General features: G+C 39.6%; 2 protein-coding genes across 6 annotated transcripts in view; both read right to left on the reverse strand.

Moving 5' to 3' along the window:
- Nucleotides 1–10,264, reverse strand: part of arhgef12a (Rho guanine nucleotide exchange factor (GEF) 12a) — a 35,590-nt gene extending 25,326 nt beyond the window's left edge. For 3 of the 4 annotated variants that reach the window (XM_058633706.1, XM_058633705.1, XM_058633703.1), the window contains exon 1: nt 8,899–10,263. In XM_058633706.1, coding sequence (XP_058489689.1) covers nt 8,899–8,930 — 32 coding nt within the window. In that variant the 5' untranslated portion in view covers nt 8,931–10,263. Of the gene's footprint in view, nt 1–8,898 lie in introns of all 4 variants that reach the window. The other variant, XM_058633704.1, reaches the window with a different exon arrangement.
- Nucleotides 10,265–12,585: 2,321 nt separating this feature from the next.
- On the reverse strand, nt 12,586–17,330 carry tlcd5a (TLC domain containing 5a). 2 transcript variants are annotated; one of them, XM_058633993.1, is made up of 3 exons: nt 16,928–17,330; nt 15,173–15,376; nt 12,586–14,733 (listed from the first exon to the last, which is right to left on the reverse strand). In XM_058633993.1, the coding sequence occupies exons 2-3, from the start codon at nt 15,366–15,368 to the stop codon at nt 14,201–14,203; spliced, it is 729 nt and encodes a 242-aa protein (XP_058489976.1). In that variant the 5' UTR covers nt 15,369–15,376; nt 16,928–17,330; the 3' UTR covers nt 12,586–14,200. The 2 variants fall into 2 exon arrangements, with proteins under 2 accessions (XP_058489976.1, XP_058489977.1); XM_058633994.1 differs by lacking the exon at nt 16,928–17,330 and adding an exon at nt 15,529–16,914.
- Nucleotides 17,331–18,030: the final 700 nt, after the last annotated feature.

An 18,030-nucleotide genomic window follows, 5' to 3' on the forward strand; every position in this document is an offset into this window, starting at 1 on the left:
CAAACTTCCTAAATCCATTAAATTCTGGAGATCTAGCTGTGAAAGTCTTAAGGTTTAATCTCAGACTTCTTCCTGGATCAATCCATTAAATATGCAGGGAGTGAGAACGGGACAGAGAAGGCAGAGTCAGAACAGGGTGGGATAGGAGGGAAGGGCAGCGGTGGAGCGGGCCTGGGCTTGAATGCTCCATTGAGGTTTGGTGTTTTGATGGAAAACTGTGGCAGAGCTGGGCCAACTGTAGCAACAGTGGCAGCAAAAGAGAGGCTGGGACCAGACCAGACATGGAGAGAGAGAAAAAGAAGAGAAAGAGGGAGGGACAAGCAGTCCTCTGGGAGCAGGACTCTGACACACAGTCATTTCTGTGAAAGGGTCTTCGGACTAAAGAAGAAAGAAATCAGTAAACTATAAGGATCTACCCCAAATACTGCATAATTCTGAAGAAGCTCTTTAGGTTTTAATTTTTAAACTGAGTTGCATTATAATCCACACATTTCACATTTTAAAACACTGAAAATGGGGATAGTCTTGAAATCGCCAGATAAAAATAATGTTGGACAGAATCAGCATTTTGCTCAACAGTAGATAAAAGATCTTAGAGTTGAGAAAGTCTCGACTTCATGCTGACACCTCTGACACAGTGCAGTAACAACCAGGCTCTGGTAATCACATGATCATGATAGTCTTGAAATTCAGCTGACATGAAAAACATATTTATGTCAAAGAACTTTGAACTACATGGAAGACGGACTGATGGTCACAGTCTCTGTCTCCCTAATTATCTATGGCTATGTTCAGACTGGCGGAAAATCACATCTTTTTCGCACACCAAAGTTTCCAGATAGACTGTTAATTGCAAGTAATAAAATTTAGGATTATGTGTCCACTCTATCGGCATGTGTTGCCTGTTTGTGAGACAGATTTCAAGCAAAGTTGCAGGAAGAACAGAGGGTGCAATGCATCATTTAGCTCTCCAAGCTATCTCCCGGCCAAGTTGTGGTGTAGGACCGGTGCACCAAAAATGTTGGTGATGGAGGAGAATGAGACACATTTATTGCAAGGTTGCATGCTGTAATCACAGCCAGGTTCAATTTGCAGTGAGAGGTTATGTCACCAGTTGTTATGTCACGTTGTTGTGTGGTGCAATAAGACCAATGCAAAAGACAATCTGAAATCCAATTTGGGCAATCAAGTGAGTTCTAAATCAGATGCAACCGTATAAAATTTTATCCGATTCCACTTCAAATCAGATTTGGAAAATTCTACTTGAATACCAATATGGATCGAATTTAGATATGCCCAAAAAAAAAAAGAATAAAAAGAAAAAAAGAACGTAAGTATTCTCAATAAGGCATGTGACTCTCTATACACCTAGTAACTATCTAGGGTAATGTGATCATGTGTCAGCATAACAAAGTACAGACATGTACACACCCAAGATGCACTTGGGACTCATTTGAGATCTGATCACTGAGACCACATTTGTAGGTGATCCGTGAAGAATTCTTTTTTTTTCTCCAGTGTGAATGCAAATGCATTCTAGGCCACACTGAAGAAGAGCTGACATAATCTGAACACTTTTCCTTTGCTAAATGTTACTCAATTGCACAGCTGCATGCAGCACGCTGATTCACTCGACTCACAGTTGCTGTTGAAGTTTTGTCTCCAACCAGAAGCAGAGTTACACAAATCACAGCTAAGGTGTCATTGGTGCTGGGAGAGGTGGGGCCTCGTCTAAAACTGGGAGAGGTTTTGGGAGTTGCCTGCAGGCTGCAGAGAGCAGACTGAGGTGTGTGCCATTCCAGGAAGTGAAATACAACATATCCCTCTTGCACACTGCCACACATCCTTAGATGTCAGACTAAGCTATAAAAATTGGCAGATTTGGAATCAAATTCCATGGTAATGATACGGTTTCCTTAGCTGGTTTTTGTGCCGAGTCGAGAGACTGTCCTGCCAAGTAGCTTACAGAACTGGCCATCGCTTTTTCAGCCAGCCAACCATTCATGCCATTACCTCCTCTTTAAAACAGTTCTGTGATTTTTATCTCAGTGATGCAGTTCAACAGCTTCTTCAACAGCTTGATTCAAGGATGCATCCTGCCAGTGTAAGACAGCACACACAGTTTATCTAATCTTTATACCTGAGTCACACAATGTGGGTGCACTCACAAAACACACCAGCCTGCATGACATCACTGCTTTCCACTCCCTGCCACTGAGAGAGAGAGAGTCTACACTCATACCGTCACACTCACTTCAAAACAGTGTCTGTATTAGAGTGCAGTCTAGCAATACATGTAATTGCTGTCACTCTCAACAGGTGACCTTGACAGTGCAATGGCGTAGTATTATATACACTGATGTGATGTTTTTTAAGCGTTAAGTGAGTGTATGAGACAGGGACAAACTCAGTAAGAGGGACGTGCTGTGTGTTTGAGAGACAAGAGCAATAGCTCTTGAGCTCAAGCTACAGCCTCAGGGGGGAAAACTGTGCCCTTTCTGCCCCAATAAACCTCATCAGGATTCCTAACATGAGGGCCGGGGGATAGACATTTCTTAACGCTATGCCGTCTGCTGTCCTCCAGCTCTGGGAAAGTAAAGGAAGTAGTTCAACATGCTAGACTGTCGACACTGCTGCTGGTTGTGAGGCCTTCCAAATTTGGAGAACTTTTTCTTCTTAATCTGGGAGTAACTGAGAAAATAAGCCGAGTCTCCTGATAATGTATTAATATCCCGATGAATTGGTTTTGAGGGAGACCGTGCTTATTTTTGCACAAGAGTGTGAGATATGTTGATATTTCTACCATCCAAGGACACCTTGACATGTGAAACAATTATAATGATTTGTTATCCTGCAGTGATCTCTAAACAGCTGTGAGATGCATAACGATGACATTTCATCTGATGCAACAGGAGTAAAAGCACATTACTGACACTTCTCCCTAAAGCTATAAAACAGTTCCATCTATTACACTTTGTGAACAAAAAAAACAAGCCAGATGATACTTAATACACTGAGTGATTCATAACTAATGGAAAAAGTCCTTCAATGGGACACTCATGGGGCAACAAGAAGACTGATTCTTATGGCAAAAGTGTAATAATTTAACCATTTTCTTCTTCTGTATTTTGAAGTCATACAGAAAAAAGGTGTCTTTCACTCAACATTGCAGGTTATTAACCGAATGTATGGTATTGTAAAGACAGAATAGCAGTGTGATACTGTCTAGTCACCCCTGGATCAGCACAAACAGGCAGTGCTGTCACAGTGCTGCAGCAAGTTTTTGGTCTCTCTACAACAAACCCTTTCCCAGATCAAGGACTGGCCTGTGTGACTCAAAGCACTGCTTGTTGTCATGGTAGGCAACCTCACAAACTATAATCCATTATTCATTATGAATTACAGCTCTTATCTAATGCCACAAGCATCGACAGATAAACAGAAACCTCTGTCCTTGTGATTTGTGAGCATGTTAAATTCCCTGCATTCAGTGACAGCATACATTTTGAGATGTTCTGATACCAGTATAGGAAATGCTCATGAACTTCCCAAAATGTCAGACTGGGCATTGGTGAGTGTATGAATCTTTGCAAAAGTCTGATATAGTATTTAATGATGATATTGTTCCTCCTCCACAGCTCTGAAACAACAGTGGCTTTACTAGCAAGTATTGTTCAGCCACCATGGAGCAGAGAGGAGGAAAGTGAGAACTACAGATATCATCATCATCCCATGCCTCTCATGGATTATGGCTCAGCTCAAGAACTAGAGAATACGATGGACACAAGTGTGAGAGCAAGATTGAGAGCAGAGGTAGGGGGCTTAGGAGGGTGAATGAGGAGGTTGTACTATCTGCCAAGTCCTGAAAATATGCATGTTACCTGACTCAAACCTTTGGTTTTACTATTGTAAATGGTGGTTAGCTGGTGGTTGGCTGTTGGTTAGCTCCAGCATTAGCCACAGCTGAGTAGTTGCTGTTTGTGTTTACTCGCATGATTAGTTTGAGTAAACACAAATGATCCAAAGCAAATTGCACAGGTAACAACACTATTACTGCCATCACTGGCGCACTACAAAAATAATAAATCTGAAGGTACATACAGCCTCAAGACAGTCAGGGTGTATCTCACACTGAGATCTGGACCTCACAAACTACTCAGAGCTGTATTACAATTACAAAAATCACTGTGTGTCTGTGTGGATACTATCACAATATCTCAATAAATATCATATATCAGTATATTGCAATACTGACTTTTTAACACAGTAGTATCATTAAAAAAAATGTTTTCCTTTAAATAAATTGTCACTATCATAGTGTACAGTATCTCATGGGGCAAGGGAGAATATCAAGCACAGCAAGCTTGAAGGCACTAGCCTACTTCATGGCTAAGAACCCACATGGACATGTGAGTGCATGACACTTGGGTAAGATAGCTCTCTCTCCTTGTCCATTTCTCTCCATTGTTGTGATCTAGTCTTTTGTGAAGTGGAAGTAATGCTAGAGCCCTGCAGCTATCTTGGCTAACAAGGCAGAATTGTAAAAGGTGTCTACAAGCATTAGGATCACAGAACTGGGTGTCAGACCCCAAGTCCATCAGCACACAGCCCCAGCTACTGTTCAGACCCCTCCCACTTTATAACATTACTACTCCTGGAGCATCACCTGGTTCTTTCCTCTCTGCAATATATCTCTCTTTTTCTATCTCAATTTCTTTTAGCCACCCTCAACGTGACTAAGATAACTCAATAATAACTGCCCTTACAAAACACAAACGGATCGAGCATTCACACAGAATGGGTTATTTTCTGGAAACAAAATCCCTGTTCACTTTTCATTTGTAACTTCAAAAGTATAAATGATGCAATTGTAAATGCCCTCAACCGGAAAGGAACGGTTTAATTGCAGTGATAATGGATGAAAGCGGGTGGCTGATGCAAGAGTGGAATAAAACACTGGTGTGACTGAGAGCGTGTGTGTAAGAGTGAAATAGGACCTGGTGAGAGTGAACAGAGTATGGTGAGAGTTGGTGTGTGCTTGCCAAAGTGACATCCATGTGCGAGTCCTCCTAAAGTCCTCATTCACAATTTATAAATAAACAAGACCAAGAATTTTCTTCAGTCATTTTGGCGCAGGACACTTCATTTAATATGCCACAACTGCAATTGCAACAGTAAGTAAGTGGCTTTGACCTTTGACCATCAAAGAGCTTTGAGTCAATTGCCTCAAGGCACTAATGTACTGCATTCACAAGAATATAATAGATTTGATGTTACAAGATATTTACATTTGAACAATATGTTCTTGAGATAAACAGTCAAAGAAAAAAGAGAACGCAAATATATAATCCTTTCAGCCACAGCTCTCACATTCACAAAAATATAATCCTCCACCCACAACTGACTTCTTGTTTCCTTGGTGAAGTCTTCAAAAAGTACTAATGTACTGAATAACCACCAGTGGGCATCTATGGGAAAATGGATCTTCATTCAGTCAGTGCACATCTTCTTGAGTTAATGGTCTCAATATCTTGTTTTGTTTTAATTAGGTTCCTGTTTACTAGATAACACACAGCACATGTGAATGGGTACCAGTGTGATGACAGCTGGTATCATCCAATAATGACAGTAATAGATGACAGGTCAGGTGATGCATGTGAAATTCCATTTGCAAAATGTCAACATGGCCTCAACCAAAGAAAAATTCTGGAGGCTTCAGAATGGGAGTTCAGATTCTTATGAGGACTTGGTCACTTGCTTGAAAACAATGGAAATTTAAGAACGTCCCATAAGCTATCATAATTGGGATTAAGGTACAGTTAGTATTAGAATTTTAACTCTGCTCTTGATTTCATCTTAAAGGAATAAGTGAATGCATTTACAGACCTGATGATAATACACACTACTGAGGGATCTGAGTGCACGACAGCATGTATAAAGATTTTGTCTAGTTCTCAAATATGGTTCCTGAGTTGATGCTTTTTAGCATCAATCCACGAGACAACTAGAGAAAGCACTTAGAAAGGGCAACCCCCAGCTAAGGCTGCTCAGTTTCCCACAGTGTTATCACACTCCTCTGTCTCATTAAATTTTGTCTTTACAAAAAACCTTAATCTCTTTAATGTGGATCCGGATCTACACTAAATCTTAAAATTATCTTCCCTTAGGCCAATATATCCCCGGACATTTTAATCAAAATCAATATTTTACTATTTGAGCCATGCTGCTCACAGACAGACAAACACGGCCAAAAACATAACTCCATTGTCACTGCCCTGTTTTGTGAAAGATGCAAAAGTCTGTGTACTACCAACTTTTTCTCTCCCCTAAGGACCCAAATAAAGCCATGAAGAAGTTAAAAAAAATCCATAAAACTTTGAGTACTTAGTCTGAACCTGTCTGTGGGATTGACACTCATCCTGGATAGTCACAGGTGACTTAGCACCAAACTCACCATGCCCCTCCATATGCCCAGTACCATATAAGTCCATGTTTTGAAATTGAAATGTATTATTTACCAAGCAGAATTTTTAAGGGTTGAACTTGCCAAAAAAAATGAAACAAATGCCCTATTGAGAGCAGCTGACACGGCTCCCCTAGTGTCAGTGCTGGCGAGATGGAGGAAAAACATACTGCATTATCAGGGAGGGATGCCAAGTGCAGGAGACGCATACAAGCAGACTGAACCACAAACATTTCAGGCAAATTGTCATCTGGTGCTTTTGATAAGAAATTGACCGTTTGGTCAATTTATGCAGTTCAAGGACCAAACTTTTGCTTTTATTTTTATAATTATAATGACATCATTAACATCAAACTACATCAGAAACATCAATAATAAACCATTAAGGACAAACTTAGGACTCAGTTGAAAGCCTATCATTATCATTATTTGCAACGGACATGACTTGGCACTTGTCTTCCAACTTGGAAACACTGAATACTGTCCAACCAGTGCCTTTACCTAACCTACGCTGGTGGACGTGTAGGAGCACAGTACAGACAGCCAGTTTGCTTTCACCCTGAATGCTATTGTTTACTATTAGTGATGTCACCAGCACCATTTCCCGGGAGGGCCTCAGGGGGAGGGTGGGAAAAACGTGGAGATCAGCAGAACTCAATGACAAAGCGCTAACAGCACACTGAACTGACCCATTGGCAGGCAGCCCAAAACCAAAGGATGCTAGGTGCACACTCCCTCCACAGAAAAAACTAAATGCACAACACCAAACAGTGAGAGTGCAGGGACAGGGAAACACAGATGAATGTATGGAGAGAGGAGGAGACTCGCAACGCCTTAAATCAATAATGTCATTCTCATCAGTCACAGTCGAATAACACCCCCAAAATTGCTGCATCCTTAACAGTGACTAGGAAGATAAAGGGCAATTCACTTGCACAGACTATAGTGTCTAAAGATTGCAACCAACCTACATCATGTACACAATGTTTTGCACAAATATAATGGAGTGAATCATGCTCTTCTTTTTAGAACACAGAACTTGTGAAACTAAAACAAATATATCATTCCACTTCTCTGACTTAAAGGAAGATAATTAGACAGAGTTTTGTATCACTGTCTGCCACAAACATTCCATGGTGGCAGCAAATCTGAATCTGTGACATAATGTACCCTCTAACAGCAATAGCAACCTTATATTAGGTTTCTTAACATTTAATTGTACTCACATTACAGAGGTGAAAGTAATGTTTGTTAGTAATTTCTAATGACAAGGTCAAGTATAGATGTTATTTTGCTGCATTGGTTTAGTCAACAACATTACTTGCAGCGTTGTGGCGTATACTGTTTAAACATTTAAACAAAACAATAAACAGCACAACAATGACAATGTTGCCATCACTGCAGTGGGGGAAGGGGGTCATGTAAAATGGGGTTGGGCTTTAGCCTCTCGCTCAAGCAATGGGAATATTTCATTTCCCCACCTGTGCAATAAGCTTTCCTTTGGACAAAATCTACCGCCCACATTCCACTGTATTAACCTGCTCTCCTTGCAGGTGTGTGGGATTCAGGTAGAATGCATTTGATGTAATGCAACAACTTCATTTCCTTTGTTTTTTTGACAAAGTCGATTTTAACTAGAAACCTCTATATTCTTCAAGAACATCGAGTAGGAACATCTTCCTGTAAGACTGCAGAGAATATATCTGTGCAGTATAATGCAACTTATCGGAATGCTACTGAGACTGATCCCTCTATGATATTGTGTGTTCTTCACGCCATGACACATTATTTAGCCTGCTGGTCTTAGCAACAGTGTTCGACCTCTGGGTTTAAGCTGACAGATGCCCAGATAAGGTGATTACTTGACGGAGCTAAGGTTTTGTCTAAATCCAGAGATTGTTATAATAGGTGTAGGGGAAGGTTAGCTTTAAAGGCTTAGAGGTAATTGTGATGTTGAAAGGTGTACAAGGATAGACAGATGACTGTTCCCTCCCTGGCACACAAACAGTGGCAGCAGGCCTTCTTGCTCCCTGGACAAGTGGTACTTAGCTGTCTGCAGAGAACTCCATTATCCATGCTGAGATCAGCAGAGTTTCCATTAAGATGTGTCCTTCCCTTAGTAATTAGATTGTATAACACAGTTATTACTGTGCATGTCACCACAACGAAGAGCTTCACCATGCAAAACAGACTGTTAATCAGACTGTCGATAGATAGATAGATAGATAGATAGATAGTAAAAAAATATAAAAAATATTAATACTCTGCTATCTATACTGACAGTTGTATAAAAACAATAACAAAACATATTTCCCCACACATGATGCTACGTCACTGTTTTGAATAAAATAACTTATTTCCATGAGGCCTCAGTTTGTGGATGTAAAGTGAAGACAGTGCATGAACAGAGCATGAGGAGTCACAGTGTACCATACCTGTCAGAGAAGCTAGACTGTGTGTCACTCATTGGGCTTCCGGTTCTAGATTTGCAGCAAATTATATCCGATTAACATTTTCCAGAGTATGATGAGGCGATATCCTGAAGCGTCCTTCTCCGGCATCCGTCTGGAGTACAGGCAGGGGTTTTTAAAATGCTGCTGGTCAATAAATTAATACTGGGAAACTGCAGCGTTGTCACAAGACACGTCCAATCGACCAATATACTCTTATACTCGAGCAGCAATGGGTCTACAGTGCAGCGCTTAAAATACGTGGGCCCTCTGTCGTGTTAAGCTGGACAGTCAGTATATATCCTACCCCGGCGTTTAACAATGTTGTAGCATCAACAATAAATATACCCGGTGGCACAAGTTGTCCCGCATGTGTGAGCTCCTTGTTTGATATCGTTGCGTTCACGTCCCAAATGAAGCGTGTAAACAAATCTGTATTTCCACTGTAACAGACACCCCGGCCCTGCGATGTATGTAGTCCGTCCGTCTGCCTCCACCCCTGCTCCTCGGGCTGAATGGCCTCGGTGCCTCAAATGATCTCCGAAGATGCTGGAAATTCCTCCAGTCCCATTTGGTATTCCCTGCTCCCAAAAATGCCTGTCTGTGGCCGTGGGGAGGACGAGTCTCCTGTGACCATGAGAATCGCTCAACTTCGCGAGTTCACGAACCGATTCACAAATGAGCAAAAACAACAGCAGCCAATGTTATACAAGCGCGGATCCAACGAAAAAGAGATGCATTGGTGGTCGGTTTATAAAACAAGCACATTAAATTGAATGAAAAATCATTTTTACTGCGAGCAGAGTGGGTTTGAATCTCTCCAGCTACCAGCTAACAAAACACACAAGCTCTTTCAGAGAAAAAAAAAACTTTGCTTCGTGTGCAAACTAAGCAAACTCCCGTTCAACAGAATGAACCGGCCAACGTCCAAAAAAACGCACAGACTACCGCATAGACGTTGACTGTTTCCGATATATGTCCTCGTGTTTTGTCCTTTCAATAAAAAGTGCCCGTAAGAAAAAGTCTGTGAAGTCGGTTAGCACTGTGCAGCGCTCCTTGACTCCATGTTTCCAGAATTCAGTCGTTTCTCAGCAGAATTCCCGTGGATGGAAAGCAGGCTAGCTCCGTGGCCAGCTAACGGGGCAGAAAGTAACAAGCAAATCCTCTGTAAGCACCGACCAAAAAACAAACCGAGACGCTTAAAACTTTTGGCGAACGCCAATCGCCATTTTTTCTAATACTGGACGTTATTTTCTAGAAGAATACAACTTGGAAAAAGGTACCGAAAATCCCACTTTCTGCCGCTAGCAACGCCCTAGCCAGCTAGCTATGCTGGAGTCCAATAGCGCTTCAACTAACCACTTCCGCCGGGAGATGAGGCGAAAACTCGAGTTGTTTCTGTGTCAACGTTACAACTTACAGGAAAATAATAACACAGTGAGGACAGTAGCAACAACAGTTAGTGACTGTGATATTCATTTCAATTAAGATTCATAAAATTATTTTTGAGTTTGTACGTTTTATTCAACATTTTATTAGGAAGTCACACCGAGATTAAAATCAATGTTGTGAGACCTAATCAAAACAGACACTTAGCAGCATTCGTATTTTCAATTGAACAACCACGTTAACAACAAATAATTTAATCAAACAATAGATGCCACTAATAGTGCAAACGCAGAAGAAAGCACATTAACCATTTATATTCATATTATTTGCATATTAAAATAACCATATATCCATGTCAGGCTGCAGAAAATTAATAAGATTTTGCCTTTTCAGTAGTCCATTAACTGGTAAGTTGAAAAGTAACATGACATTGTTTGACAATGAAATGATATTAAAGAACAATAGGTCAAAACAATTAAACATTTGTCACATTCCTGTGTGTGTCTTTGTCTTCTGTATCACATAAGTGAAACTCTTTGTTTTGAAGTCATAGTCAGACTTTGCCTGAGTCTTTGACAACTTGTGATGGACATCTTGTTCGTTATTAGTCATTTTCTTGCTCTCACAACAATTAGTGATAGTGATTTGTCCTCTGTGTTAAACCCATCTTCAGTACACACCAGTTGTGAACACACACAGTGGGCCACACTTATCTACACTTGGGGAGCAATGGGGTGTTGGTTGCCTTGCTCAGGGGGACCCCAGCCCTTGGCCTGCCCCAGGATTGAACCAGTGACCTTCTGGTTACGACCCCAATTCCTTTCCTCTTGGCCATAGGCTGCATCTTTTCAGTTTTACTACTTATTGCCATTTTAAGGACCAAATTATGAATTGGGAAAAGTAATCTTATGTTATAGTGTCATATTAACTTATTTCTCCAAATGTCATTCAGACACCACCTGAGATTACATGCATCATCATGCTCTTGAAGAAAAATGAAAGAAATGTTATATTAATAAGGCCGTTAATTGATTGACCAAACATCAGGAAAATAAATCAACTACAGGTGAGTAAGTTATCAAGTCAAAAGGGCCTGATTATCTCCACCTTCTTCAACTGGTTGTTCCTTGGCTACAATCATTGTATTACACATATTTGGGCTTTTTGTTGGTCAGATGTTTTTTGTCAGCATTTGTTTACTATTTTCTGGTTGTCACCTTTTAAATTCTTAATGTAAATAACCATTAGTTAATGCCTTAAATGTGATGGTTTGCTTTACCATGACAAGCAAACCTGGCGTAAGAAATTTCTACTAGGCCTTTCTTTCAGGAGGATGATTAACTTGATAATTGTACGTGTTGCATTATTATTTTCTTTGTCTTGGCTTCCAGTGGCTTTTTGTGTTTTTCAGTCTGTCTGTGGTTGGTCTGGGATGGGGCGAACACTCATTATGTTCATTATTTACAGCTTACAGTCAAGTCCATTGTCCTCAAATCACAAGAGGCCACTCCTAATGAAACATCCTTAACCCATACACATACACATGACAGATACAGAAGAACAGACTGTGTCAGATTGTTGGAGACACAAAAGAGAGTTGTCTATAGAGGTTTTCGTCAATGTCATTATGTTTTAGTTTTTGTGTATTTGTGTATGTATGTATTTATTTATTTACTTTGGTTTGCATGGGAGGCATCTGCAAACTACTATAGTCAGACAACGATTTACCAAAATAAGGAGAATGCATTTAGGATTACATTACTACATAGATACTCTATTGATCCTGAGAGAAATATAAACAAAGATCTTGAATGTCATAATGGCCATTTTTGCACTATTGCAGAGACTTTGTCCAGATCGTATTCACCTACAGATAGCTCTCGTAGTACCTCGTGCTTGTCTATATAAGATACTATTCTCTCTACTTACTACACATTTGTTTGACATCATTTATCTCACAAAAAAATCCTTTGTACTGCACTGTATGATTGTCTTTTCTCTGTTGTGAATTGTAGTCCTACACTTTGACAAACTGACCAAATAGTGTATACAACATTACAAATCCATAATATACACTGTTAAAGACATTGTGCAAATACCATATAATTTAATTCACAGGACAAGAGTGTGTGTGTGTGTGTGTGTGTGTGGTCCCATTTTTATGCATTGCTTATTGATAGGACTTGTTTCCTCAGTAAACTGTTATGACACCACCATGTGGACATCGTAGGTAACACCAGTGTCAGTACATTCAGTTTAAAATGCATCCACAAGCACACCAACAATATTCCAAAGGTTTATTTAATTTTACTGAAATTACAAAAGGCAAATCATTAAACCCAGAACTAATAGAGGGTGTTCAATAAACTTTTTGCAAGGGGTTGCACAAAATACACACATACACACAAAGAAGGCACATAAGTTAGACAATTATTTTTCTTGGTCATGCAATGACAGACAGCTTACAACACAACCAATTTCAACCCAACATAAATCGGAGAACAAAGGGATGGCCAGTGATTTTCCATTTTGCAGTGTTCATTTTGATAAAAAAAAAAGATAAAACATCAGTATACTAGTATGCTTATTATTGTTGAATTGGACAACATAGTTCTGTAAATAACCGGTGAGCATACAATCAGTAAATGGCAATAATGGTCCATTCTTTATGTGCGTGGCATAACCTTGTGTCAAGACTGAATCTTACATTCTGGTGGACAAAAACAAAAGGATGGTCCGACTTGCTTGACTGCATGCAAAATATATATATATTCAAATGTTACAGGTGCTGTCTTTCAATAATATTAGTGCAACAGAAGTCAGACGGAAGATCAGTAAACTGTGCAGATAGCTCATAGCTCCTCTGACTCAACTATCTTGGCACCTGTTCAGGGTGCACCCCCCGCCTTTTGCTCTGTGTCAGCGGGGATTGGACACCATCAGCCCGGCGACCCTCATGTGGAGGATAAAACGATAGACAACTGCCCTGGCAGCAACTTTCTAGCGGCAGAAAGTGGGATTTTCGGTACCTTTTTCCAAGTTTCAGACAGGAGGAAAAATGTGCACAGGACGGACTAATATCAAACAAAAGTTAACACAGAAATTACGCACATCACACACAATTCTCTGGAACTGCCACCAAAGCTACAGTATTAACTAATCTCCCTGAGTATAACAACAGTTTAAACAAAAATACAAAAGGAAAACAACAAACAAACATTCCAAAAAAATCCATCTGAAAACCTTTGATGTAACTAAAAATGTTACATGGACATAAACTAATATTTATTTCCAAATAAAGACCTTACAGACACGACATGGCAACAGTTCACTGCAACCAGCAACATTTTGGCCGATGTGTTAATATAAAATGCTTTGGTTTTCAACAAAATCTTCACCTTTCCTATTACATAGTAATTACTTCCACCAAGGAGGTTATGTTTTCACTGTTTGGTTGTCTGTTTTGTCTGAATATTAGCAGGATTAGGCAAAAACTTGGTGGGAGGGTGGGGTATGTGCTGAGGATGAGGGAAGAACACATTCACTTTAAGAAATGATCTGATTAAGGAGGCGGATACAGGAATTTTTGCACTTACTTCACATAGTAAGGTGCAAGAAGAAGGGTGTTACTGGGTGTTTTTGAAAGAAAGGTTCATCACTTTCTCAATACAGATATATGTGGAGGACTAAACTGAAGGAACAGATTAAATTTGATGCAGATCAGGGGTAAGAGCCATATTACAGTGCTGGCTGACATGTGCTCTCTCTGAGCACCTTTTAGTCTAACATTTAGCAGCAATGCTGAGACGACTACATTATAAATTAAAAGAAATCTCAGCTGAAAATACAAAACACTATCTTTCATTGCCCTTTTCCTTAATTGTCTAAAACAATGGTGTCAGTCCTTCTTTCCTTCATGACCATTAGCTGCCACTGGCTCGAGCTGTTCCATCTTCTGTTTGTGCCAGCTCTTTCTTTTCCGCATGGCAAATCGAACAATGTCCACCATGAACACCCAGGATAGAGCGTACATAGCCACGCCCCCACACTTGATAAAGAATCTGGGTCTCGGCGAGATCAGCTCACAGTACAGCATTGTGCCTCCCACAAAGATTCGCATCACCACAAACAGCAGCACAAACAAGACGTCCACAACATCCCCCAGCAGCGACCTGTAGTGTCCTGTCTGTTTGAGGAACCAGCGTGCCTGCAGGAGTGGGTTGGTGATCTCGCTGCCAAAGAGCACCGCGCACGACTCGATGCCAGACTCCCCCAACCACAGGGTCAAGAGGATTCCCAAGATGCTCATGGTGTGGTGGGCCAGCATAACTGGTCCCTCGGTGCGAAAGTACACACACCAGGCCATGTCAAAAATGAAGTAGCTCAGGCTCACCACCATGGCGCTTATCTGCAGTGGGGTGTTCTTAGTACCTTGTATCCACAAGAGAGAAACAGAGTTAAGGTTAAAATACAGAAAAAACAACCAGGTGATCAATGAAATAAAATTACTTTTACATTACACACAGAAACAAACTTCTCATGAGAAATAATTAAATGGTCACTGAATGTTTATTCACACTATATCGTCCCATTTACTAGTTTTTTAGTAAATACATTAACAGTTGTTTCAAGTACACATTTAGCAATATTATTTTCAGATTTAACTTAGTAAGATCAAAAGACATAAGAAATAAACTTACTTACTCACCTACTTGTGATGTTTTGCAGCTTTACTTTGACTTATGTAATAAAATGTTTTTATATATTTGGATGCAGGAATGAGGTTTGCCAAAATAAGACAAAATATGTGTAAACTATTTAATTTACAATATAATTCATTATTTAAATCCACAAAAGGTAAACATCCTACCTGGATAAGTGAAAGGCCATGGTCCATCCACATAGCCTATGTATGCTGTTATGCAGACTGCCAGGATGCCATGTACCAGGGTGACAAGGCGACAGTTCCACTCATAGCTCCTGGACCCGTTAAAATTACACAGGGTGAAGTAGAAACAGACCCAGCAGGACAGGCACAGGAGCGAAAAAAACACAAGCAATGCCATCTTCTCTTCTAAAGACACAACAAACAAAACAAACAAAATAAGCAGCTATAACACACTTAAGAGTTTCTCTCAAAAACTGCAGCAGTCATCAGGTCGACTTGCAATGGCATTACACATTTTGCTCAGTAATATCGTTTACATTAGAAAGACACAGCGTTACCCCTTCAAAGACTTGGACTGTGCGCTCCTTTGTAAGTGACCAACAAATAGCCTTTGCTTGAAGTATAATAGCACCATAGTTGGCTGACTGAGGGTCTGGTGGGGTGAGGGGGACGTCTCTTCTTCTGCTGTGACGTTTATTCTCAGGAGGTAAGACCATGCAGAAAGACAGGCCCACCCTTACTGGACTACAACAAGATTTGAGTTTCAAAACTAGAAGAGAGGTTACTGGGCACAAGGTAGTTTTACACTGCTCCACTGCAGTTTGAGTCACATGACATGTGACAACTAAATGAATCAGTCTGAATGTATTGGTTGTTATGTGCAGCAAAGATGACAGTTGTATGAATGACTACATGTATGTCAGCATGTCAGGGAGAGGTGAAGCTGTGCTGTGTTTTGGTCCACTTCAAGTCACTTTGAGTACTACTGCTGCTAAAACTGCATAATTTGTCACTAACTTGCTTTCATTTTGTTTTTTGCTACTTGCGTTTGTTGTTTATTATGTTGTTTAGACTTCTTTATTACATAATATGTATATACACACATAAAGATATTTACATATGTATTTATGTACGTATTCAATATAGTTTCTTAATATATATATATTTTTTTATTTCTTCAGATTCTTGTATGTTTACAGTCTTAGAGCAACTCAGGGTTACATTTCACAGTGGGTTATGAGTGTAGCGATGCATGTGACAAATAAAACTCTTGAATCTTGAACAAAATAGCCCATATTTAAAGAAAAGGATAAAAACAAAATGTATAACAAACTAAAAACATACAAAACAAATGGAAAGACATATTGCATGTTATGCCAACTCAGTTTGAATTGATAACTAATGACTGTATGCTATACTATTCATGTTTTGTTGTAGGTCCTGCTATCTTGGTCTGGAAACCCCTGATAAAATCAAAAATGTATTTTAAATAAAGTTGAGTTATTTTTTTGTCTTGTTTTACTCTGCCTTGTTTTAATGTTGTAACACTTTAACTTTACTTGAATTTTGTATTGTTTATAAAAAAATGTACAAGTGTAATGTCTGTTGAAATGGATACTTCAATAAAAAGACGTTTGATAAATAAAGTTGAATACAGTGTACAGGTGAGATGCTGTGAGGTTAGACGACGGTTTGAACATGGATTTGGTTTTAAATGTGTTCCCAACTAAACCTATTACAGTAAACCATTTTGTTTTAATCGATAAAGCTGCGTAAAAGATTAGGTTGATGTGATAATATTGAGCTGAAAGTGGAAACAGAACAACAGCTTATCCCTGCGTTAGGAGGATGCTTACTGGAGTTAGCTGCATCAGAGAGCAGGCTAACGCAAAGGGCTAACAAAGCGTTATGTTGTCGTATGATGGAAAAGCATTTCAAATAAAAAAGTGTCATTACCTTGAAAGAGCACATATGGCAGGCCTCTTTGCGTACAGTCTCTGTGAAGTTTTATTTTGTTACTGTATGAGAGCGTCGAGGGCGTGTTTGGCAAACACACCAGTGGCTATTTGTCGTTCTTTACCAATGAACTCAGCCGGTAGCGATAACGACAGCCTTCCTCAGCATCCATACAGTCCACATTATCAACCGCTGTACGTGTAGATTTGGAAAGGGATCATCATAAAAAGAGGTATTCCGGTTGTATCAGCCCAAACTAGAGCGTGCTTCACAGCGACATGGCAGGTTTATTCAATATTTAACAGAAAACGGTATGTTTCAATTTTCCTTAGCGTCTTCCAGAAACCACCAGGGGGCTGCCTCATCTTTTACCATGGCGACACCATGTGGTCATTAGATAAATTACACAAACATTTTTCCAACAGCTGGGTGACAAAATGGGAGAATAGTAAGGATGTCCTTATTATGAGCACTTTGTTTTAGCCGCACACCCAACAATTAAATAAAGGATATACATTACAACACACCACAAATCAAACAGGTGACAAATAAAAGCAGGTAATATAATATAAATACATTTATGTGGGAAATTCACAATATAAATCATGACAAGATCAAATTCATGCATAACATTTCTGACTATTTCTGACTTAATGCCTTAATCATAACTTTTAATCACTAACATTTGTTTCATGTTTTTTTTTTTAAAAATACACATACATCTTAAGTAAAAGGCTATATGCTGAGCCTTGTCTTTGGGTCCTGACTGACTGAGATTATGGTTTCTGGTTAGGCAACAAAAATTAAACAATTAATTAATCAATTACAAAAATACTTATCATACATCTTATCAAATAATTGATAATAGATTACTCCCCTTATTTTTGTTCCGATTTTTGATTTTGTTGCTTCTTGGAAATGAATATTTTGTGGTGTCTTTGCTCCTTGACACAACTGACACGATTGAAAATGTTCACAATTGTCAGCATTTCTTGGAATAAACAACTCATTGAATAGTTAAGAAACAAATTGACAGATGATTCACGAACGATGTTCATTGTGACAGTCCATTTTGGCAAATGCATTACCGCCCTTCTGTTTCT

Source organism: Solea solea, chromosome 7, assembly GCF_958295425.1.
Source record: "Solea solea chromosome 7, fSolSol10.1, whole genome shotgun sequence".
NCBI classification, from domain to species: domain Eukaryota; kingdom Metazoa; phylum Chordata; class Actinopteri; order Pleuronectiformes; family Soleidae; genus Solea; species Solea solea.